Source organism: Oncorhynchus gorbuscha, linkage group LG08 (genome assembly GCF_021184085.1).
Source record: "Oncorhynchus gorbuscha isolate QuinsamMale2020 ecotype Even-year linkage group LG08, OgorEven_v1.0, whole genome shotgun sequence".
NCBI classification, from domain to species: domain Eukaryota; kingdom Metazoa; phylum Chordata; class Actinopteri; order Salmoniformes; family Salmonidae; genus Oncorhynchus; species Oncorhynchus gorbuscha.
Window position 1 is genome coordinate 18,426,884 of NC_060180.1, and position 24,920 is coordinate 18,451,803.

The following is a 24,920-nucleotide window of genomic DNA, read 5'->3' on the forward strand; positions in this document are numbered from 1 at the left end:
TACTAGCAAGGCTTGTTAAAGAAGTTTTTTCAAGCAGCGAACCATTAGCTGACATTTCTGTCATTCTTTACCAAGAGGCTAAACTTTGGCCAAGAATGAATTCACTTTGTTATCTGTCTGAATTTCAGGTTTCCTCCCCTCATTGTCCTCAGCTCACCCTAGATTTTCCCAGCTGCCAGTTTTAGACAAAGACATTTCCCCCATTAGGCCACACCCTCAGTGTCTCAGGGCAGTGTTCAGGATGAAAAAATGTTCTGCATCGTTCAATTAAACGGAAATGGTGATGTTCTGAACGACTAGGGGAAAAACTGGGAGGAATTGTGGTTTGGGGAACACTCCGCTGCCCTTTAAAAACTTCTCTTATTGCTTCAAGCAACACCCCACCAAACAGAGCAAACATACCTCAGTCTGTTCAAGAACACTGAAGAATGTTTTGGGGAAACGTTCATTACAAACCATCAAGCAACATAGCAAATATTTAATCAAACTGAACTCAACACAGGTGTGTTACCTGGGATACAGGGTTTCTGTTGCAACCAGTTTAACCCTTGCCTCCCCACATCCCACCACATCAGTTATTGTTAACACTTTGTGGATAAATGTGTGATATTTTGGTCCAAGACAAGTGATTTTATGTCTGGAACAGAACTTTCATCAATAATCATATTTTCCAGAACCCAACAAAATATCAAATACCACTGCTATTGTTGGCAAGGAACAAAAACTGACTTTAAAGGTAACCAGGGGTGGAACTTTCACTAGGGACGGGAGGGTCATAACCCCCAACCCATTGTGGGGGGACATCTTTGTATGCATTTCTTTGATTATTTAGGTTTATCATTACAAGTATAAAAACAAAGTTGGTCACAAAGCTCACGTGTCGCACAGGACTCGTTAGACGGGACTGACAAAATCGCACAGAATGACTGGGGGAAATGAATTGAATGTAATTGATCTTCCTATGAATTTGGCTTTAGCAGTTGAACCGTTTTGGCCATTTTCAATTATGACCCCATGCCTGAAATCTATGGCTCTCAGGAACACAGAATGACTGGGGGAAGTCTATGGCTCTCAGGAACACAGAATGACTGGGGGAACACAGAATGACTGGGGGAAATGAATTTATATTCTGTTCTAAGAAAGATGAAATACACAATGATTGCCTGAGCTTTCTTCTGCTTTCCTGAATCTTCCAATACCTGTATGATGCACTTCAATAACTTCTAAGCATACTTCATTCAGACTGAAACAGCTTTGTTATTTATTAGGCCAGATTCAAAAGTGTAATCAAATAATTACATTTGTTTCCGATACCCCCAAGTGTCCTAGAATAATGTGAAGGTCCATGTTATCACTGTCTTAAAGGCCCAGCGGAGTCTAAATGTGATTTTCTTGTGTAGCTCCTGTTTTGAGCACATTTAAACATATGCTGAGTGTATTAAAATGTTTTTATAATTGGTGTTTTTGAGGGAACCAAATAAAATGTTAAAGGATATCGTCACTTTTTAGACTTTTTTTTCTTCTCCATTTTCCCTGAATTAAGTCTTATGGGGCCAGGAGAGGCTGTCATCGACTGTTTTGTTTCAAAAGCCACTGCTAGCTTGAGCTAGATTAACCACAAACCATAGGGATAGTGGCAAGCTCAGTGTTCAAAATTGCAAAACAAATCAACTCTAAAATACTTAGTTTGAAGTTACTTATAGGTGAATTGGCCACAACATTTGAACATGGTGAGCTTGCTGCTATTGTTGCCTAAAGTTAGCTCAAGATGACAGTGGCTTTTGAAACAAGATATCTTAGTCATAGAAACATGAAATGTTGTCTGGCTAATTAAGTTTGAAGACATTTGATATAGAGGGAGTCTTCATGAAGACCATCAAAAGCTACGTCTTTGTACCCAACGATTGCTTTTTTTTCAAGCTGCTTATTCTGTTCTATGTGTAACAAAATATTGATTATTGAATTACATTTGCTCTAGTTCAGTCTTATGAATCACTTAAATTGTGTTGAAATGCAGGAAATTAGCTTTAGATGGAGAAAATAAATTCTGAAGGAGTACCCCCTGACAGGTTTGGTCTCCACCCCACCTATAAAACCAAAAGTTCACCCCAGACAATAACCGTGAAAAGTGCAAGAGTTGCCAAAATGGAAGAATAACAAAAACAGCAGAGAAAAATAAAAGTCTTGGAGGAATGGGGCAGGAAATACTGACGGAGAGCTGGCGAGCGAGGGATTGAGAGCAAGAAGCGGGGGGAGGAGAGCGTGCTCTGTTGACATTCCGCCCCCATGCACTCGTTATCATGTGTGAGTCATAAGTCTGTGTGTGTGTGAGACATGACAGCGAGGCTTCAGACTGGACGGCAGTGTGCTCTAGAGGTCTCTCACTAGTAAACTAAAATCAGAGCTGGTCTTTGTCTGCTGATGTGAGAACAGTAAGTCAAAGTTTCTCTGGTCTTACATTGTGATGTGACTTCGGCTTAATCTGGTACGGCTTTGTCTTTAATTGTTCTAGAGTTTCTGCGTTTTGCTCTGTCTAGTACAGCACTGTAGTATATGCTCTTCAGTTGGATGCGTCTCTTGCAGTAGGTTAGTTCTGTCATGCTGCTTTTTTCGACTGTAACACCAGTGTTACACTAGTGTATATGCCCTTATGTTATACTAGGTACATTGTTTCCGTAGCTAGGGCTGACCGTGAGGACTTGTGAAGAGCCGAATCAACAACCTCTGCATAATCTAAACAGTTGCTTTGTGAGAAGTTGTTCAAGTTCACAGTTAGCCTCTTATGTAAATGAAAGCTGAAAAGTACTAGTGGCCTGACTTTGGCCCCAAGTAAGAGAAGGTCCACCGGAGGCAATGTCCAGTGATACTAGAGTTCTGGCCCGCGTAGATGGAACAGAAAATTCTCAGCCTTTTGAGTAAAACACTGGGGTAAATCCTGTATTGAAATGCACCAATAGTGTCTTTGGTTGGTACATGGCTTTGGTTGCTAAGTTGGTGGCTGTGTTGAGTAGTGACCAGCGCTGTTCTTTCTAAGTCTTCTATGGTTATATCATGCTGATTTGGAATGTTATTTTGTTGCTGTTATGTAGACTGGTATGGTTGTACTTATTTGCAACAATGTGTTAATGTTTTTTTGTATGAATACTGTAATGTAGGCATTGGCAACGTGGTATGACAGTAGCTTCATTGACTCGATGGTCTAATGTCTGTGTATTGGCATTGTTTTATTAGCATACTTTTCAGTTACTATGTTATTGTAGCCTCTGTGTTAATGTAGAACATCACTGCATGTTACTTTGTGTTGATATTATATTACAGTGTTATGCTATCCTAATGTTTCTCTGTAGTGTAATATCAGAATGATGGACTCCTGCAGCGTTTGACCATTAATGTTATTGTGAGTTAGGGCAATATTGAAATAATGTAGGTGTAATATTGGCATGCTGTTAGTGTTATCTTACTAGTGCTGAGTGATTTTAGGTTTTTAAACAACTAATTGAGCAACTTCAGTTCAATTATTTGAATTCCATTTCATTCTGGTTTTTTCAGTGAGCTCAATGCGCACATTGCACAGTCTCCCCCCCCCCCAAAAAAAAAAAGATAAAATACTCAGCAATTTCCACACAATACCCCAAAAAAACAAAGTTAAAAAACATTTTTTTTTTTTTGCGTATGTATTAAAATTAAAAATAGAAATACCATATTTACATAAGTATTCAGACCCTTTGCTAGTTTTGAAATTGCGCTCCGGTGCATCCTGTTTCCATTGCTCATCCTTGATGTTTCTACAACTTGATTGGAGTCCACCTGTGGTAAATTCAATTGTTTGGACATGAATTGGAAAGGCACACACCTCTCTATATAAGGTCCCATCGTTGACAGTACATGTCAGAGCAAAAACCAAGACACGAGGTCGAAGGAATTGTCTGTAGAGCTCAGAGACAGGATTGTGTCGAGGCACAGATCTGGAAAAGGGTACCAAAAAATGTCTGCAGTATTGAAGGTTCCCAAGAACACAGTGGCCTCCATTCTTAAATGGAAGATGTTTGGAACAACCATCTCTGCAGGACTCCACCAATCAGGCCTTTATGGTAAAGTGGCCTGACCGAAGCCACTCCTCAGTAAAAAGCACATGACAACTTGCTTGGAGTTTGCCAAAAGGCACCTAAAGGACTCTGACCACGTGAAAGAAGATTCTCTGGTCTAATGAAACCAAGATTGAACTCTTTGGCCTGAATGCCAAGCGTCACATCTGGAGAAAACCTGGCACTCACAACATGATGCTGCCACCACCATGCTTCACCGTAGGGATGTTTTTCAACAGAATTGAGGAAAAGATGAACGAAGCAAAGTACAGAGAGATCCTTGATGAAAACCTTCTCCAGAGCGCCCAGGACCTCAAACTGGGGCAAAGGTTCACCTTCCAACAGGACAACGACCCGAAGCACACAGCTAAGACAACGCAGGAGTGGCTTCGGGATAAGTCTCAATGTCCTTGAGTGGCCCAGCCAGAGCACGGACTTGAACCCGATTTTAACATCTCTGGCGAGACCTGAAAATAGCTGTGTAGAGACGCTCCCCATCCAACCTGAGAGGATCTGCAGAGAAGAATGGGAGAAACTCTCCAAACACAGGTGTGCCAAGCTTGTAGCGTCATACCCAAGAAGACAAGAGGCTGTAATCACTCCCTAAGGTGCTTCAACAAAGTACTGAGTAAAGAGTCTGAATGCCTAAAATGTTATTTCAGTTTTTAAGGGTTTTTGCTTTGTTATTATTGTGTATTGTGTGTAGGGTGATGAGGAAAGAAATGTGTTGATTCCATTTTAGAATAAGGCTGAACAAAATGTGGAAAAAGTAAAGGGGTTGAATACTTTCCAAATGCACTGTAAATTAGATGTGCTATGTAGTAGGGAGGTATAGTTTCCAACAGGCCAATATTTTACATAATTACCACAGAAAACGTGGTAGTTAACTACAATGACCATAATATATTGCGCCCCTACTTGTCTGTTTCTTTTATGCCTGCTACGTTAGGTTAGTGTGAGCGAGCAGAGAAGAATGCGTGACAGAGCAGTTGCTTCATTTCTCTCCGGGAAAATACATGATCTAATTGATTGAATGTCTGAATAAAAGTATGCCTGATTTACTTTGAAGAAATACTAAATAGTGACTTTGTCAGATAGCATAGGCAGCAGCTCTATAGAGAGGAGTTGGATGATATAATAGTCATCAAATAAAACAAATGTAATTTACACAATAACTGAAGTGATGTGAATAAATGATGGTTAGTAAGTGATAAGCAGTAATGGGAAGGCACTACTATCATCTGACTTGTATTAATTGTTTTAGTCTGTGTTACAGCATTCAAACCACAATGCATAGTAGGCTTGTCAGGATACCAACATTTTACAAATGACACAATGCCAGGCCAAGTATCACAATACCAAGTAGTTTCACATTGAATTTAACTTCAGTGTTCAGTGTATAAACTGGCTTATTTGCTAAGGCCTACCAGTTACTTGGCTGGAGGAAGGAATACTGTATACATGGATAATGTCATTATGTCATGTCATTTTGCATGTATAAGGGGAAAACACTGCATCAAACCTTTACTCTTCAGTTAACACACACACTCTCTCCCTCACTCTCATAGACACACACCACTCGATATCCCACCAATACATACACTGCTCCCAGCTTTTGAAACGATAGGCTCAAAACAATTGAAGGAGCACCAGAACTAAATAGATTTTTGGTTTAGTTTAGGCTTACATTCGGTCTGTATGAATCCTACCTTTTGAAGCACATCAGATTCTTTTCCTTTCTTCCTGTCAATCAAATTAGCCCAAACCGACTGTCAAAATACCAGGTTTTTAGCTAGAACAACATTGTTATTAAACCAGTAATTGGCGACCCGCGATTAGTTTAAAACGGCCCACGACATGGTTTGTGAAATTATGTCAAATGCGCGGGAATCACGGTAGGAGAAAAAAAGGCATCTCCGGTAATATGGGTGATCTTTTTTTAACTGTTTAGACTAGAGACAAGTTGTTTTATTCGCTGTAAAGCTACAAACATGTGCTACATTTCCCCTCTGACACTGAGGCTGCATGAACTTGCAAAGACTCCTCAGACTGGTCTGTTCTCTTCATTATAACAGACGATGAAATTATACAATGTATCAACATTGCTTGCTTTGCGCTGCTCCAATGTAGCAAATCTAACGGAAGACTCATCAGGGTCTGCATCCCCGCTCGCCATCAGTACTAAATTATATATTATTTAAACTGATGGCGGAATCGACACCGATGGCTCCGGAGTGGCACAGCGGTCTAAGGCACTGTATCTCAGTGCACGAGGTGTCCCTGGTTTGAATCCAGACTGTATCATATCTAGCCGTGATTGGGAATCCCATAGGGCGGCGCACAATTGGCCCAGCATCGTCCTGGTTTGGCCGGGCTAGGCCATCATTGTAAATAAGAATTTGTTCTTAACTGACTTGCCTAATTAAATACAGGTTAAAAAAAAGAGCAGACAGAGAAGCAGGTGAGTGAGGCCTGTTAGGGGATGGGGCTGGCTGATTACAGCTGCCGTGTGATATGAGCATTAAAGCGAAATGGATATTATTAGACCTGTGCATATTCGAGTCTAGTGGCTGTTGCTTAAATTCAACTGAATTTATAAACAAAACTGACTTTCTAAACATTTTATAACAGGCGCCAGCAGGTTCTTTAGATTTGTAGGGCTGGAAAAAGTTGGTAGTATCATATGAAACGGTACTGCGGTATTCTAAAATGTTTATCATAAGTATCATGACGTTTTGGTACCGTGGTACAAGTATACCGTGCAACACTAATGTATAGTGCATTTAATGTTTAAAACTTATGGAAATAGAAAACTGATCGGTTATTTATATATATATATATATATAATTGAACTGACCTCATAAAGCACTAATCACTCAGCGCTATATCTTTCAGTAATGTTGCTGTTGTAGTGTCTGACTGTTCTGATATTGTCTCTCCTGTCTCTGCCCTGCAGGCTTCTGGGACTCTGAGCATTGCTGCAGGAACAAGAGTTCCGTCTCCCGGTTGTCCGGGACAACCATCCAGGACCAATCACTCAGCCCCCTGGTCACCCGCACCCCGTCCCAGCTTGAGTGTTCCCAGTCCAACGGGGCTCTCTGCTTCATCAACCCCCTCTTCCTGAAGGTTCACGACCCAGAGGGGGGCAACCACACCCCTCCCTCCTCCACCAGCTACTACAACAACCCCCACCACCTAAACAACAATAGTACTACAGCAACAACGGTACAAGGTCAACAGCACTGTACCAGCAACCCAGAGCAACTTATCGACTGCACAAACAGCCCTCAACCCCCTAGCAACAGCCCTCAGAGTCCTAGCCCTGGCAACAGCCCCCAGCATTATAACAACAGTGTGAGCCAGGCTAAGAGCGTGTCCCGCCCACCACCGCCTCGCCCCCCACCTCCCCATTGTGCTCCCCGTCGCCCTGCCCCTCCTCGACGCCAGTGCAGCATGCCTGAGAAGATATCCTGGATCAACCCCCCCAAAGAGAAGGACAGGGTGGGAGAGAGGGAGAAAGGAGGAGAAAGAGAGAAGGGCAGTAGCCTTCTCTCCCGTCTGGGCTCCTCTCTCAGTATCAGTCCATCCTCTTCTTTCCTCTTATCCTCCCCTCCTAAGAAGCTCAGCATCAGTGCCCCCATCTCTATTCCCTTGTCCCTCTCCTCCCCAAGTAGGCCAAAACCCACGCCGCCAAGCGATGTCGACTGCCATCTTGCTCTCGATGACCAGACTATTGAGAATGCCATTTCTCTCAGTCTGGCTAAGCTGTCACTGAGAAATGCCACCACGCCTGATGACAACACAGAGGGAAACAGTCCGTCCACTCAAGACCCAGCCCCCTCCCGTCGAGAGGAAGGAGGAAGAGAAAGAGGAGGAAGAGGGGACAGTGTGCAGCGCCTGAGCGACATGAGCCTTTCCACCGAATCCTCTGCCGACTCACTAGACTTTTCCCAGGGCTTCTTCCCCCCCTCTCTCTGAACCCAGCCCCCCCACCACCAACAACCTGGTCCTGCCCCCCCCTCACCCACCCCTACAGCAGCATGGAGGAAGATGATGATGATGAAGACGAAGCAGACTTCGGCGGGAGCCTGGAGAGCGACCAAGACCAGGACCTGACCATCACCCCTCCTGGGCTGCGCACCAAACGGCGAGCCAGCGCCGGGGCCATGGTCATCCAGCGGGCCCTCAGGGGCCACCTCCGTAAAATGAGTGGGGTGTTTAACTCGCTGATGACTCCAGAGAAACGGGCCATACGGAGAGTCCTGGAGCTGTCGAGGGACAAGGGGTCTTACTTCGGCTGCCTGGTGCAGGACTACCTGAGCTTCCTGCAGGAGGGAGGCGGCAGCCAGGCCTGGCAATGCCACGCATCAGGACTGGAGTTGCTGCAGACGCTACGCCAGTTCATCACCCAGATGAAGAGCTACCTGCGGCAGAGCTCTGAGCTGGAGCCCCCCATCGAGTCACTCATCCCAGAGGATCAGATCGGTGAGTAGCAAGGGGTGTGTAAGAATGTATGGATTTTTACTGTTATACAACATTTGTACATCTATTGCACATCACACCAGTCAATGTTGGTTAACCGTTGCATAAAAGTTGATCGTTTGCTAGAATTTACAGTAAAAATGTACATTGAACTTGTTAGGAAGTTGTTCCATCGTCATCTCTGAAATGGTTCATGTTTGACATTGAAACAACCAAACGACTAAAGAAAATCATAAACCGTCATATCTGAAAATATGCCAACTGGACAACACTCTGTATGCCTATAGCCATGGCGAGAGCAGCTCAGTATGCAAGTCTGTGTGTGAGCTGGGTGCTTTTGGTCAGGATGATTACAGTTCTTTGGAATGCATCTCGGAATAGGGGTTGTGGTCGGTGAAGCAGCAGGAGTTGAGTTACAGACAAACCGGTTAACCAATGGGATTGGGATACTTTATTGCTAGTGAGACAACAGTGCTAGCATTTAGATAGTGTTATTCTTGGCCTTTATGACACACCTGCCCAGGGGAGGGGCTTAGAGAAAGGCCAAGGTATTCATGTGGGAATTATTGGGATTAGAAACTGGCCCAAATGTAAACAGTGAAAACGCGTTTCAGCCAGAGAGGATCCTTCTGTGAACTAACCTGTTCCCACTGGTCCTTTTCAAAGTTGGCAGAGGAAGAAGACAATATACCATAGAGCTGTGAAGCAGTAACACATGGGAGGTGTATTTGATCCTTACAAAACCGTTCTCCTGTTTATTGTGTGTCAGGAACAAACATCAGAGATAGTTCTTTAAGACAAAGACAGTAAAATAATTCTTGATTGACAACTAATCCAAGGATTTCGTACATCACGATTAGTTTTCCTGCAATGTTTGGTAATCGGAATTGTTATGCAATGTTTTTGTTGCAGCAGAAAGTGTTTTCAGTTTAGCTGAATTAATTGCCTCTCCAGATGTGCTTCAGTGGCTGTTCGCCAAGTAAGCAAATTCCTCCCGCTCGACCATCACTTCTCTTCTCTTTCTATCCTTCTCCAACTCTCCCACTCTCTCCAATCACAGACGGAGCCTTTGTTGCAAACCGCTAAATCTCTCCCTCTTTTTCTATCCCTTTCTGTGTTGACAGCGCTTGCATTTGTCTGTGGGTGTATGAGGCAAGAGCATGGAGAGAGAGAGGGGTGAAGAGGGAGGGGGGAGAATGGGACCCTTGTGTCTCCTTAAATTAACCCACTTGGCAGTTTTTCCTTGTTTTGGCTTCATTGCTATGCTCAGTGCCAAGTTGAGCAACAAGTTGTTTTGAAGCTCTGTTTATAGGCCTGTAAGGAGTTTGTGGAAGGGAGACTCTATTGCCCAATTCCAACTCCACCCCTAGACCCTAAGCACTTCATGTAGATCTGAAAGGGTTGGACAGACATTAGCAATAGCGATGGCTTGCTCCACATGGCCCTCTGTTAGGCTAGGTGGAAATCTCACCATATGAACACCATTCATTTAGGACTCACAAGTACTGTACTATGTAGGGGCCAGGGGTACATTTTTCTATAGATAAAAAACAATAGGGACATGAAGGCGGAAGAGTGGGGGCTGTTGGAAATGTACGAGGGGTAGCCAATCTTCAGGCAGAGTACTCACGAGGAAGTAAATAGAGTCCATATCAGCTGCAGCCCTGAATTTGGCGACAGCTCAGATTGGATGGCCTTGCCATACCTCTAGATTGCAGGGCCATTTTTACATACTGACTTTTGGGAAATGTGACAAGAATAGTGTGAGCTATTAGAGATCTATTCAAAGTTGTGTTGAAAGCTATAGTGAATATACTGTCAGGGGATTTCTGTTTGCGCTGTGAGTGTGCACCCGTGTTGGCCTCAATGTGCGTCACAGAGAGGCAATCTGTCACTATGTGGCGGCACGATGGCGCTGGAAGGGTGTGGGATGTGAGAATGGATTCACTTCTCCTGTCTGTCCCACCCTCCCGTCCCTCCCTCCCTCCGGTTCACGTGCAAGCTCTGCAGGGAGGATGTGTTGAGTGAGATTGTGGGTGAGGGAGGTTCTTTTGGTGGGGAGATGTGTATTTGAAGCGGAGGTGGCCCTCAGTACATACTGTACGTTTGTGTGAGTTTGCGTGTCTGTGGCCTAATGGGAAATAAGTGTGTGACCATGAAAAGTCCCTCCTGTGTCCCCTCTCACACCACTCATCAAACTCCCACTTACTCATATTGACCTCAGACTTCTCTAAAGACAACCTGCTCATTCAGCATTTACTCATCTAGCATGTGTTGTAAGCCATACAGTAAGTTTAACAACTGCATTCAGGGATGCAAACTAGTCACCTTTCAGCGAAATTCGCGGTTTTGAATCCAAAATAGGTGACCTACGTGATTCATGTAGATTCGATGAGAAAAGTTAGGGGGGATCACTACTGGCTGTAAGCGAAAGAGTGATGCACGTTTGGAGCTATACTGACTGTATCCAAGGCTCAGCCAATTGTTCACATAACAACAGAATGCAGCGCAGCAAGCAACTGAACAGAGAAGAGACAACCAATTTGCTAGTTACATGATCAGCGCGCGCTCTGGAAAGACAGCAGAGAGTAGAAAGGCAGTTACAGAAGCGAGTGAACGATAACAAAGAGGTAACGTTAGGTGAGAAGCCTGACCACGGGACGGGGGTGAGAAGGTGTTGAGGCGTACCTCATGAGCTGTAACCCCAAAATAACTGCCATTTGGAAAGTTTTAGGTGAGGGCGAAAGTGTGGTGGAACAAGGATTAGCATTGTTAAGAATCTTGCTAGATAAACTGGATTGAATTCTCCGTTAGCCAGCCAGAGAAATGTTGAGCAACATTAGCCAACTCGTCTGATCAAATAATTGAGTTGTTGTTGTGAAAATTAGCTTGCTAGCTAATGTTACAACATCAAATGAGCTAACATTAGTAACCTAACCAATTCGCTATAGTAGTGTAACGACCTTGGGTTTATAAGCGCGGATATCAACTCTGCCGCTTGAACATGCTTTTGCGGCACAGTCGATAGGGGCGCTGGACTTCGGGCTACAAGGTCGAGGGTTCGAGACCTGCTCCCTGCCTGTTTCATTACAGTATTAACTGGTATACGACCCCTTGCATTCAAGTTATAACGCGTTAGTTGCTTAAGGGACCATGGCAATCTGTGAAATGTTAGGGCTAACCCTAACCAACCACCATTAACTAATGTTTCCATCTACAGTAATTTACGTGGTTAATTTTCCGAATTAGAGAATTAGGTCAAAAAGAGGCTTTTTGCAGTGTAGCCCAAAGATATTGCTTTTGTTGTGTTGAATTTGACAGTAACGCGCGCGTGTGTGTGTGTGTGTGTGTGAGAGAGTATATTTTTTGAACTCACTCACTTGAACTCAACTCACATGCAGCCTTGTGCACTTGATCAATGTCTATAGTGGCCACTATAATAGAGCAAAAAAAGAATGCCTGTTTGTTTCATTCTATTTCTACTTTAGATGTTTTTTTTCCCCAAGTGCAATATTGATGTGTGTGTTCAAGTGTTATATTATAAAGGCTGTCATGGCTAACTGCAATATTAGTGTATTGTTGTTTTCTCTCAAGACCTTGAGTATCATACGCAGTAAAGTCTAGGCAACAAATAACATTGGATTGCTTTCTTTACATTTTTTAGATGAAAGTTAGGTTCAAATTAACCACTTTATTTTACACACAGAGACGGATCATGTAGATCACATATGTCAGAGTCAAGGGCCACATCCGGCCCGCGAGAAGGTTTTTTACGGCCCCTGGGATGATCTTGATTTGTTATTAGAACCGGCCCGCAGACCGCAGCAAGCCGGCAGCCCGCAGATCTTTTACACGCACCAATACTACATTTCCCACAATGCAACGGTGACGCACCGAGCAGTAGGCTGCTTCATTTCAATATTTATTGGCACAGCAGTTGTCAGCATCACAGTAAAATTAACTTTCAGATACCCATCAAAAATGGCAAAACGGAAGGTGGACACTGAGAACCGGGGGTTTCAAACAAGGTGGGAGTCGGAGTATTTGTTCACGGAGGTAGCTGGAAAACCTGTGTGTCTTCTGTGTGGAGAAAGTGTGGCGGTACTGAAAGAGTATAATCTGAGACGACATTATGAAACGAAACACGCGGACAAAAACAAGAATATGGACATGGAACAAAGGCTACAAAAGGCAGAGGAATTAAAACGAGGCCTCAAATCTCGACAGGCTCTGTTCAAAAAAGCCAAATCACAAGGCCAGGCTGCTGTCAAGGCCAGTTTTATTTTGGCAGAAGAGATCGCTAAATCAGCCCGGCCATTTACGGAGGGGGATTTCATCAAAAACTGCATGATTAAAGTTTGTGACGAAGTTTGCCCAGAAAAAAGGCAACTCTTTTTAAATGTGAGTCTGAGCAGAAACACCATTGCCGAGAGAGTAGACCAGTTGTCCATCAATCTAAAAGAGCAGCTTGTGAAAAAGGGAAAAGATTTCATTGCATATTCCTTGGCTGTGGATGAGAGCACCGACATTTCTGACATTGCCCAGTTGTCAATTTTCATCCGCGGAGTGGACTCCAGCCTAAGCGTGACAGAGGAGTTTTTGGCTTTACGTCCTATGCATGGCACAACTACGGGGCATGATTTGTATGAAGAGGTGTCAAGATGTGTAAATGAGATGGAGCTGCCTTGGGAAAAACTCGTGGGTTTGACAACCGACGGAGCACCTGCGATGTGTGGACACAGGAGCGGACTGGTGGCGAAGATACGGGAAAAGATGCAAGAGGAAAACGCGACAGGTGAGCTGACAGCTTATCATTGTATCATACACCAGGAAGCGTTGTGCGGTAAAGCCTTGAAAATGGAGCATGTAATGAGCATCATCACGCGCACAGTTAACTTTATCAGAGCCAAAGGTTTGAATCACCGCCAGTTCAAGGCATTTCTGACGGAGTTAGAAACGGAGCATGGTGATTTGCCTTATCACACAGAGGTGCGATGGCTAAGCCAGGGAAAGGTGCTTCAAAGATGTTTCGAGCTTCGTGAGGAGATTTGTCTGTTCTTGGACAGCAAAGGGAAAGACACAACACAACTCAGAGACGAAATGTTTCTGTGTGAAATGGCTTTTCTGTGTGACATTACGAGTCATCTGAATGCAATGAACTTGCAGCTGCAGGGTCGGGATCGTGTCATCTCTGATATGTACAGTACAGTGAAGGCATTTAAAACCAAACTGACTCTGTGGGAGACGCAGATGCGGAAAGAAAATTTGAGCCAAAACATCACACAGAAGTCGACTTACTGCTGAACACCTCCACTCAATTCTGAGGATTTCCTCAGCTCAGAGCCTTACCCCGAACATTGATGAACTTGTGGAAAAGATGGGACACCACCAAGTATCACCCTCAACCTCAAACAAGTGAACATTACTGTGCAATCACATATTTAGAGTTTTTACTCAGTTCAAGTTTAAAAGTTAAAGTTTAATATTTGTTTTCACTGCATGTTACTTCTCCTTAAACAAAGTGTTGTTTTTGATTAATAGATTTTTGCACTTTATTTTATTGTATTTCAATCCAATTATATTTTAAAAATATTTCAGTTGAGTGGATGATAGAAAATTGCTATTATTGTTTTTTTCTTTGAAGTAAATTTAGCCCACTTTTGCTAAAATAGAAAATATAGGCTACTGATGGTGCCTTGAATACCGGTTTCTTTCATTTAATGTTCATGTTATGGGGATTTTTATATAAAGGAAATTTGTCTTTTGTGTCTGTTGAAAATTAAAGATTACTGACAGAGCCATAAGAAAATATTGCTTTATTTATCTGATCATATTGGAATATATTTGTTAGGTTTTCAGTAGGTTCAATTAGGTTCACTAGACTATATGCGTCATTTAAAAAATTTCAATGAACATTCGAACAGTCCGGCCCTCGGCTTGTAGCTAAATTTTTTTATTTGGCCCTCCGTCCATTTGACTTTGACACCCCTGATGTAGATCATATTATTTGTTTAATTTTTTTAAAGTATCACCTTTTTGGGCTCTCACAAGTTTGCCTCCCTGTGCATTAGTACACTACAGAATTGCATTCTAACCCTCCACGCTTCCATGTTGTTACATTCCACAGTGCTAATGACCAGAGTTATGAGCGGTACAAGTATGTAAGGAAGGACAGTAGCTTGAGGCACATTGTTTTAAAGACCAGTCCAGCGAAACTTGAAAATAACGTGCATGCAAAAACAAAGGCCACAGGGGATTTTGTATGGGTGCGTGTGTGTACATGTGTGCTCCCACTGGGAAACATGCACTGAGCCCAACCGCAGGCCTGAGGTCTTTTAGTGCTGGCACTGCATTCCATGGATTTGAACCACTTTAACAGAACTACAAGGTACCGGGCTTGCTCTAACACAGACCCCAGGTCCAGAACAGAGGCTGGTAAACACACAGTATTAAGTAGAGCCATGACTACATGGAACACTCTGCCATCCCAGGTAACTCAAGCTGACAATAAAAACAGATAAATAAACACTACTGCACAAAGGGGACTGTGAACAGACAGCCATTTTATATATCTTGTATTGTACTACGTATTAGACCTAGATACGTACTGATATGTAGACTTTGACGTTTTAAATGTATTTCAGTCCTTGACTAATAATGTTCTGTACTATGTGTTATGTTATGTTTCATGTAGACCTGAGGAAGAGTAGCTGATGCTCTTGCAGTGCCTAACGGGGATCCTAATAAATATCAAATACCAGGCTTGTTCATAGAAGATGACAAGTTGACTTTGATCAAATTTGACTAATTGCCAGTGAAGTGTCACAAGTATAGTTTAACCTGTTGGTTATTCAGCTTACTGGAAGAATTATATTTTGTACTACCAGTGTCTATTTTTAAACCATACCTTTGATAATGATACAGTGATGTAACACCTACAAGGAAGGAAATATGTTGCTGATCTTGACTTACGAGGAAGAAAGACACATTTATATGCATTACACACATTCTCAGACGGAGTGGTTAGGCGACTCTGAGAAGTTTTATTGCACCTGAATTACTGTCCAGTTTTGTGGTCAGGTGCGGTAAAGAAGGACATAGGCACATTGCAGTTGGTCCAAAACAGAGCAGCAGGTATTACACTTAATGTACAAGGAGGGCAAATGTCAATGACATGACATGAATGTCAATCTCTCCTGGCTTAAAGTTGAGGAATGATTGACTTTGTCACGATTGGTCTTTGTGCGAGGTGTTGAAGATACTGAGCTGTCTGTTCAAGCAGTTGGCACACAGTTCGGACACTCTTCGGTATCACACAAGACATGCAACCAGAAGTCCCCCAAGTCCCCAACAGAGGCTGGGAAACACACAGTATTAAATAGTGTCTAAATGGAACCATGACTACATGGAACTCTGCCACCCCAGGCTACTCGAGCTAGCAATGAAACCAAATAACAAAACAAAGATAAAAGAACACTCTACGGCACGACATTATGTATGTGAAATGTGGTACGACTGTGATGTTGTCGTCTCGCCTGCTTATCTTAAGATGAATGCTCTAGCTGTGGGTCACTCTGGATGGGAGCGTCAGCTGAATGGCTAGATTGTAATGTAAATGTAGTGCTATGTATGTGATGCGTTGTTGGGGTACGACTGAACAAAAAATCTAAACGTAACATGCAACAATTTCAGCCATTTTACTGATTTACAGTTAATTTATGGAAATCAGTCAATTGAAATAAATGAATTAGGCCCTAATCTATGGCTTTCACATGACTGGACAGGGTGTAGCCATGGGTGGGCCTGGAAGAGCATCGGTCACCCATACAGAAGGGCTTTATAACAGACAGAACTACTCCTCAGTTTCATCAGCTGTCCGGGTGGCTGATCTCAAACGATCCCGCAGGTGAAAAAACCCCACCTCTTTAAGGAATACCTAGGATAGGATAAGTAATCCCTCTCACCCCCCCTTTAAGATTTAGATGCACTATTGTAAAGTGACTGTTCCACTGGATGTCATAAGGTGAATGCACCAATTTGTAAGTCGCTCTGGATAAGAGCGTCTGCTAAATGACTTAAATTTAAATGTAAATGTAAAAATCTGGATTTGGAGGTCCTTGGCTGGCGTTGTTAAATGTAGTCTGTGGTTTTGAGGCTGGTTGGACATACTGCAAAATTCTCTAAAAAATGACATTGGTAGAGAAATGAACATTCAATTCTCTGGCAACCGCTCTGTTGGATATTCCCTCAGTCAGCATGCCAATTGCACGGTCCCTCAATTTGAGACCTCTGTGGCATTGTGTTGTGTGAAATAAACTTTTATTGTCCCCAGCACAATGATCATGTTGATTAATTAGCTTCTTGATATGCCACACCTGTCAGGTGGATGGATTATCTTGGAAAATGAGAAATGCTCACGAACAGGGATTTTAAACACATTTGAGCACAACATTTTGGAGAAATAAGCTTTTTGTGCATATGGAATATTTCTGGATTTTTTTATTGCAGTTAATTAAACATGGGACCAACTATTTACATGTTGCATTTATATTTTTGTTCAGTAAATATGATGTATTTTACTTGTTGTGTAGTTTCCTGCTTGGACCCCAGGAAGAGTAGCCCTGAAAGCAGCTAATCTGACACAGGAGAAAGGAAAGAGAGAAAAGTGGGTCAAGACAATGTGGGAACGGCTTGAAAATGTTGTGTTGGAAGAAGCTGTTCCTAAGTCTGCAGATGTCTCCACTATAATCCTGCTGAGTTTGCCCCATTCGACTGCACAGTCAGCTCTCTCTCTCTGTCTTATTCAGCTCTGTGGTTAGACTCCCACTCTGCATTCATCCTGTGTGTATTATGATATCATGGTTCCTAGTAGTCGGTCTCTTTGAGAGTGCTTGTAAAACCTGATGTCTGCATAATGTCTTGATATGGATTGAATCCCACTCGTACCACTACCAGGAATCTATTAAGACTTCCTGCAATGAATTCATATAGAGTGAATGGTGCCTATCAGTATTTGCTGTCAAAATAATAGTATTTCTCCCTCTTTCCCCCAAACAGACTATGTCCTAGAGAAGGCCATGCATAAGATTGTCCTGAAGCCCCTAAAAGGTGTGGTGGGGGTGGCCCTCCAGGAGTTCCAGGTCCGCAGCGGGGCATGGCAGGAGCTTAAGGAGAACCTCTCATTGGCCAAGGTCCGGCAGCCCCAGGAAATGGGCGTGACTGACGCACTCCCTCCAGATCCAGTCGCCATAGAGAAGATCCGGCACAAGTTTCACACCATGTGTAAACTCTACTCCCCTGAGAAGAAGGTGACCATGCTGCTGCGCGTGTGTAAACTCATCTATACCATCATGGAGGACAACTCAGGTACATAGTGTACAGACGCATGCATAAACAAGACCAATTACATATGTATGCACACACACACAAACACATCGACACTCTCTCTTTCTAATTGTAGTGTTGTGTGTGTGTCTCAGGTCGTCTGTACGGGGCAGATGACTTCCTGCCCATGCTGACCTATGTGTTGGCCCAGTGTGACATGCCTCAACTAGATAACGAGATCCTCTACATGATGGAACTGCTGGACCCCTCTCTGCTCAATGGAGAAGGTACAACACGCACGCACACACACCTGCTTTATGTGTACTGTATGTCCTTCCTAATCTTCCCATTCTTCTTCCATGTTATTGTAGATGGTAATGGTCACGTAAACTCAACTAAATCTTGAGTGTCAATCATTGACCGCTGTTGCAGCAGTGTCAGGCTGCAGCGATGTTTGACCTCTCTCCTGTGTTGTTCCAGGTGGATACTACCTGACCAGTGCGTACGGAGCCATGTCCCTCATTAGGAACTTCCAAGAGGAGCAAGCAGCTCGTGTACTCAGTTCTGAAACACGCAACACACTCCACCAGTGGCACCGTCGCCGCACCACCCAGCGCACTGCTCCCTCTGTAGACGACTTTCAGGTAACACACACACACTGAATTCTTAACTCTTAGTCCCTTTGACTAAATACATCTAAACAACCCTATCTTTTTAATTTACCTCAGAACTACCTGCGAGTGGCGCTCCAGGAGCTGGACAGCGGCTGCACGGCCAAAACCCTGCAGGTGCAGCCCTACGCCACCACAGAGGAAGTCTGCCAGATCTGTGCCTACAAATTCAAAGTTCCCGACCCTGAGGATTACGCTCTGTTCCTGCTCACAGAGGGCTCGAGCCAGCAGCTAGCCCCTGACACATACCCCCAAAAGATCAAAGCTGAGCTCCACAGTCGACCCCAGGCCGCACCCTTTCACTTCGTCTTCCGTCGCGTGGCTAACCTCAATGAACTGGACGTGACCTCTTTTGACCCCCAGTCCATCCTCAATAACGTCACCCTTACCACGGACTCTGAGCCCAATCACAATGATGTAGCCTTAACCCCTTCGGACCCCCAACCCAACTTCAACCTGGGTCTCAGTCCCAGTCTCAGCCTCAGTCTACCCCCCAACCAGCAAAATGGCAACTCCATATCTATCTGAGGCTGCAGGGCTGGAAACCCTCCATCTGGACATTCTTTCTGTAACCCAACAAAACTGATCTGAGCTGTGTTTAACTGGATTGAACTGGGCCTAACTGGGTTAAGCTGAGCCATGCTGAGTTTAGCCAAAACAAACTTCCCTTTTTGGTGAATCTTCTGTCTAGCAGGGCGTCCTCAAAGCGGAAAGCTTTGTCTAAGTAAAGGAGGAAAGGAGAGGAAGAGGGAAGGAAATGCGACAGATGGGGTTATTTTGCAGCTCTATTTGTGAACCTTTGGGACATGGAACTCAAGGAGCACACATGAGGGCAAACGCCATTCACATAAAGGATGGATATGGATGGATAAAGTGAGGGCAAACGCCACTCACATAAAGGATGGATATGGATGGATAAAGTGAGGGCAAACGCCACTCACATAAAGGATGGATATGGATGGATAAAGTGAGGGCAAACGCCACTCACATAAAGGATGGATATGGATGGATAAAGTGAGGGCAAACGCCACTCACATAAAGGATGGATATGGATGGATAAAGTGAGGGCAAACGCCACTCACATAAAGGATGGATATGGATGGATAAAGTGAGGGCAAACGCCACTCACATAAAGGATGGATATGGATGGATAAAGTGAGGGCAAACGCCACTCACATAAAGGATGGATATGGATGGATAAAGTGAGGGCAAACGCCACTCACATAAAGGATGGATATGGATGGATAAAGTGAGGGCAAACGCCACTCACATAAAGGATGGATATGGATGGATAAAGTGAGGGCAAACGCCACTCACATTAAGGATGGATAAAAGCTTTGAAATAGTCTTGTTACAGACACAGACAGACCGTCTATACGGTCATACTGCAAAAGTGTCTGAAAGTTCATATTCGGGGTCAGTTTTTGGTTTGTAACTCCTAGTGGTGAAGCAAAGGATAAGTCGAGGGAAAGCTGATCTCAGATCTGTGGATAGGGTTCACTTTTGTCTGCAATGGTTCCATCTCGTGATGTACTCATTCTGTCCATTCACTTTTTCTTCAGACAGAATATAGCCTTTATAGCAAATATACAGCATTTACTTTATCTGGGTGATAGCCTACATCTATTATGAATTACTTGTTGCAGTTGCTGGTAAAATTGCAGGATATGTATTTTTATGGAATATTGTTTTATCATTGCATGTTCTTTTCTTTGTTAAATGTTAGAAGCGGGCATGTCTGCCAGTGACGAAATAATGAACGTCTTTAATTTTATGATTATCCAGGAGATATGATACTGTACATCCCTCATAGCTAATCCTTAGTTTATAGAGGTCATTGCTGTCATAGTGATTGTGTGATATATGATTGACTGGCTTGGTCTACAGTACCGGCGTCAAATCCCAGACAAGGTCATGAAATATTGTACTACTGACAAATATTAAAAGTAGGCCTAAATTGCCTTATGAAATTTGGTGTGTCAATTCTCAAGCTGGTCTGAGATTATGCACACACACACACACACACACACACAAATGCACAAACTTGTGTGTGTTTTGGCTCTTGGCTGGTAAGATTTTGAGCAATGGGTATGAGGACATAAGAGATTTGCAAGGATGCAGATTTGAGAAAACATAAGAAACCTGCACACTGCTCTTGCTAGGTATCACTGCTCTTTTTTTAAGCTTTGACAAAGGCCTTGAGGTCGATACATAAAGGTTAATAAAGAGCAGTGATACTAGCAAGTGTAATGTGCAGGTTTCTTTTTCAATTGTTACCATGCACCCTGCAACAAAGATGGCTAAGATGTGCAAGTGCCTTTTGAATTTTGAAGGACACAGATTTAAAAGACGGAGAGCGAAAAGAATGAGATGTGAAGTAGAACTGAATCATTAATAAAATAAGGCTCTAATGTTTTTCGTTAACTGAACACAAATCATGTTTAAACAAATTGCATTCTATTAATGTATCAGTACTTCAATGTTTACCATTTGAAATGTAGAGTTGGGCATTGCTGGTGCTGTAGAACGATAACAGAAAAGTGAAATGGTAAATGTGATTGAGGAAAGGTTGAGGAGGCAATAGCATTATTGTTAAACACTATGTAGCTTGTAATGTTAGTTAAAAATATTTAAATATATTTCAACTTTTTTGGGACTTAGGTGTTATCCTGTTTTAAATGTATGTTATACTATAATACAATTGCTACTCTAACAAGATTTTAAATGATACACATGTTTGTATTTATATCTGTGCTGGGATTTTGTTCACAGATTGCAATATAACAGAAATGGAAAAACAGTCTTCCAATCTCAACAAGAAATGTACTTATGTTCCTATGCTAAAGACTCTCTGTATCATTGAATGATATTATTTTGCACTCAATAAATTTTGGTCATGAATTTGACTGTGCATATGTGTGTGCGGTGTGTGTGTTTGCCACGAAAGGGGCCACTTCCTTCCACATCTTTGGCCAACTTGAAATTCACCTACTGGGATTCACCTACCCCCCGCAGGAAATGGTACGCTCACCTGCAGTGGAGGCATACAGGTGTGTGTGTGTGTGTGTGTGTGTGTGTGTGTGTGTGTGTGTGTGTGTGTGTGTGTGTGTGTGTGTGTGTGTGTGTGTGTGTGTGTGTGTGTGTGTGTGTGTGTGTGTGTGTGTGTGTGTGTGTGTGTGTGTGTGTGTGTGTGTGTGAGAATTTAATTGCTATTCCTTAGTGTTCAATAGGACTGATTCAACAGAAAGGTGTAGTTACACTATTTAATACTGGCTTGGTCTTTTAGGGTCAACATCAGTTTCGAGCAAATAGGCTATTCAGAATTAAATGTAATTTGACATTTTTATGATGATTTTTCAATTATTTTAATTTGAATGACCTCAACCAAACTTCCTCAAAGTTGTGATCTGATTTTATTTTTGCCAGGAAATGAAGAATATCATGTGCCTACATCACCATCCGGTGGATTCATTTGTCTTTCCTTTTCAAGTTCCATTCTGTTGTACAATGTTTTCGGGCGCTATGTGGTAGCCAAAATTCAACTTGAAGTGACAGGGTGGTGGAACATCGTTGGCTCCCAGCAGACTTTGTTGACATTCTGGCGGGTGGAATTCTTTCTTTGTGTTATATGCTGCACAGTAGTGGGAAAAGTAAAGATACCTTAATAGAAAATGACAAGCAAAAGTGAGTCATCCTGTAAAATACCACTTGAGTAAAAAGTCTTTTGGTTTTAAATATACTTAAGTATGAAAAGTAAATGTAATTGCTAAAATGTACTTAGGTATCATAAGTAACAATTATTTCACATTACTTATATTAAGCAAACAGGACCCCACCATTTTCTTGTTTATTTATGGATATCCAGGGGTACACTCCAACAACACTCAGACATGATTTACAAACGAAGCATTTGTGTTTAGTGAATCCGCCAGATCAGAAGCTAGGGATGACTAGGGATGTTCTCTTTCTAAGTGTGTGTATTGGACCATTTTCCTGTCCTGCTAGGCATTCAAAATGTAATGAGTACTTTTGGGTGTGGAAGTAAATGGTAAAGTACAGATACCCCAAAAAACTACTTGAGTAGTACTTTAAAGTATTTTTACACCACTGGTGCTGTAGAGAACTCCCACTGCCAGTGGTGCTGTGTCTCTATTAATCTCACACCTCACTCCACCCATCCCCAGATGGTGCCAGAGAGACTAGGGGTTCATTAACCTGCCCCTCAAAATCCCAGTGACCTCTGTGACCAGGTCACTGATAGGTTGCTAGGCTCAGGTTTCTAGGGGGCTGCACACCTGCCAGCCCTTCTGCCTGCTCAGATCAGAGCCTCCTCAGTCTCTCCAAGTGGACATGTTTGAGGGAGTGCATGGACAGAAGTGAGTGGTACTATTTTAACTGGCTTTGTTGTAAACATGCTCAGGAGCAGTCTCATATTTATAAAGTCCTTTGCTTAGAGATTGCTCTAGTTTGCTATTCACTGTTTATGGGGCAACACAGTCAAAAGTGAGATTTTCCTGTTTTCTAAAAGGATATTTCCACACACTAGCTAGGTTTCCATCCAGTTTGGGACAGATTTTATAATATTCTAAAATATGTATAAATGTGACTTCCCACCAGAGATGTGTTTCCATCTAATTGATTTGTTGCGAATTAAAAGCTGGGCATGATGATGTTGTGCACATACGTTTGCAGTAAAATTCCCATGTACCGAATAAAAAAAATACAAGTTAAATGAATTTCCCTTGCATTTTCAATTCTACTTATGATTTTGTCACAAAAAATGTGTTACATAGCGAATGTGCCCTCTGCACCCCTCTTGATTCTACACATTTTGCCATGGGGCACAGAGAAAATGTTGCATTTTTAAATCAAGTTTACTGCAATTCGACAACGGAAAAAATAATTTGCAATTTTATGACCCATTTCATGCAATTCTTCTCATTTTGCCATGCGGTAGAGAGACAAATCCTCAGAGCATGCGCAGACCAGCTGGCTGGTATGTTTACGGACATATTCAACCATTCCCTATCCCAGTCTGCTGTCCACACATGCTTCAAGATGGCCACCATTGTTCCTTTACCAAGAAGGCAAAGATAACTGAACTAAATGACTCACTTCTGTCATCATGAAGTGCCTTGAGAGACTAGTCAAGGATCATATCACCTCCACCTTACCCGTCACCCTAGACCCACTTCAGTTTGCATACCGCCCCAACAGGTCCACAGACGATGCAATCGCCATCACACTGCACACTGCCCTATCCCATCTGAACAAGAGAAATACCTACGTAAGAATCCTGTTAATTGACTACAGCTCAGCATTTAACACCATAGTACCCTCAAAGATCATCATCAAGCTGGAGGCCTGGGTCTCAACCCCGCCTGTGCAATTGGGTCCTGGACTTTCTGACGGGCCGCCCCCCAGGTGGTGAAGGTAGGAAACAACATCTCCACTTTGCTGACCATCAACACTGAATGCACCCCAAAAGGGTGCATCCGCAGCCCCCTCCTGTACTCCCTGTTCACCCACGACTGCGTGGCCACGAACGCCTCCAACTCAATCATCAAGTTTGCAAATGACACAAAAGTAGTGGGCTTGATTACCAACAACGATGAGACAGCCTACAGGGAGGAGGTGAGGCACTCAGGAGTGTTTTTAAGTTCCTCGGCGTACACATCACAGACAAACGGAAATGGTCCACCCACACAGACAGTGTGGTGAAGAAGGCACAATAGCGCCTTTTCAACCTCAGGAGGCTGAAGAAATTTAGCTCGTCACCCAGAACCCTGACAAACTTTTACAGATGCACAAACGAGAGCATCCTGTCGGGCTGTACCACAGCCTGGTATGGTAACTGCACCGCCCTCAACCGCAAGGCTCTCCTGTGGGTGGTGCGGTCTGCACAACGCATCACCAGGGGCAAACTACCTGCCCTCCTGGACACCTACAGCACCCGATGTCACAGGAAGGCCAAAAAGATCAAGGACAACAGCCACCCGAGCCACTGCCTGTTCACACCGTTACCATCCAGAAGGCGAGGTCAGTACAGGTGCATCAATCCTAGGACAGAGAGACTGAAAAACAGCTTCTATCTCAAGGCCATCAGACTGCTAAACAGCAATCACTAACTCAGAGTGGCTGCTGCCTACACTGAGACCCAATTACTGGCCACTTTAATAAATGGATCACTAATCACTTTAAACAATGCCACTTTTTATAATGTCACTTTAATAATGTTTACATATCTTACATTACTCATATGTATATACTGTATTTTATACCATCTATCGCACCTTGCCTATGCCGCTTGGCTATTGCTCATCCATATATTTATATGTACGTATTCTTATTCACCCCT

The 24,920-nt window shown here is 43.1% G+C and overlaps 1 protein-coding gene across 1 annotated transcript in view; it reads left to right on the forward strand.

Annotated features, from left to right (window-relative positions):
• The window catches only part of rin2a (Ras and Rab interactor 2a), a 68,715-nt gene extending 47,242 nt beyond the window's left edge, over positions 1-21,473 (forward strand). Inside the window, 6 exon segments of the mRNA XM_046358676.1 lie at positions 7,042-8,051; positions 8,054-8,570; positions 17,625-17,933; positions 18,047-18,178; positions 18,372-18,535; positions 18,620-21,473. Coding sequence (XP_046214632.1) covers positions 7,042-8,051; positions 8,054-8,570; positions 17,625-17,933; positions 18,047-18,178; positions 18,372-18,535; positions 18,620-19,090 — 2,603 coding nt within the window. The 3' untranslated portion in view covers positions 19,091-21,473.
• The last annotated feature ends 3,447 nt before the right edge of the window (positions 21,474-24,920 follow it).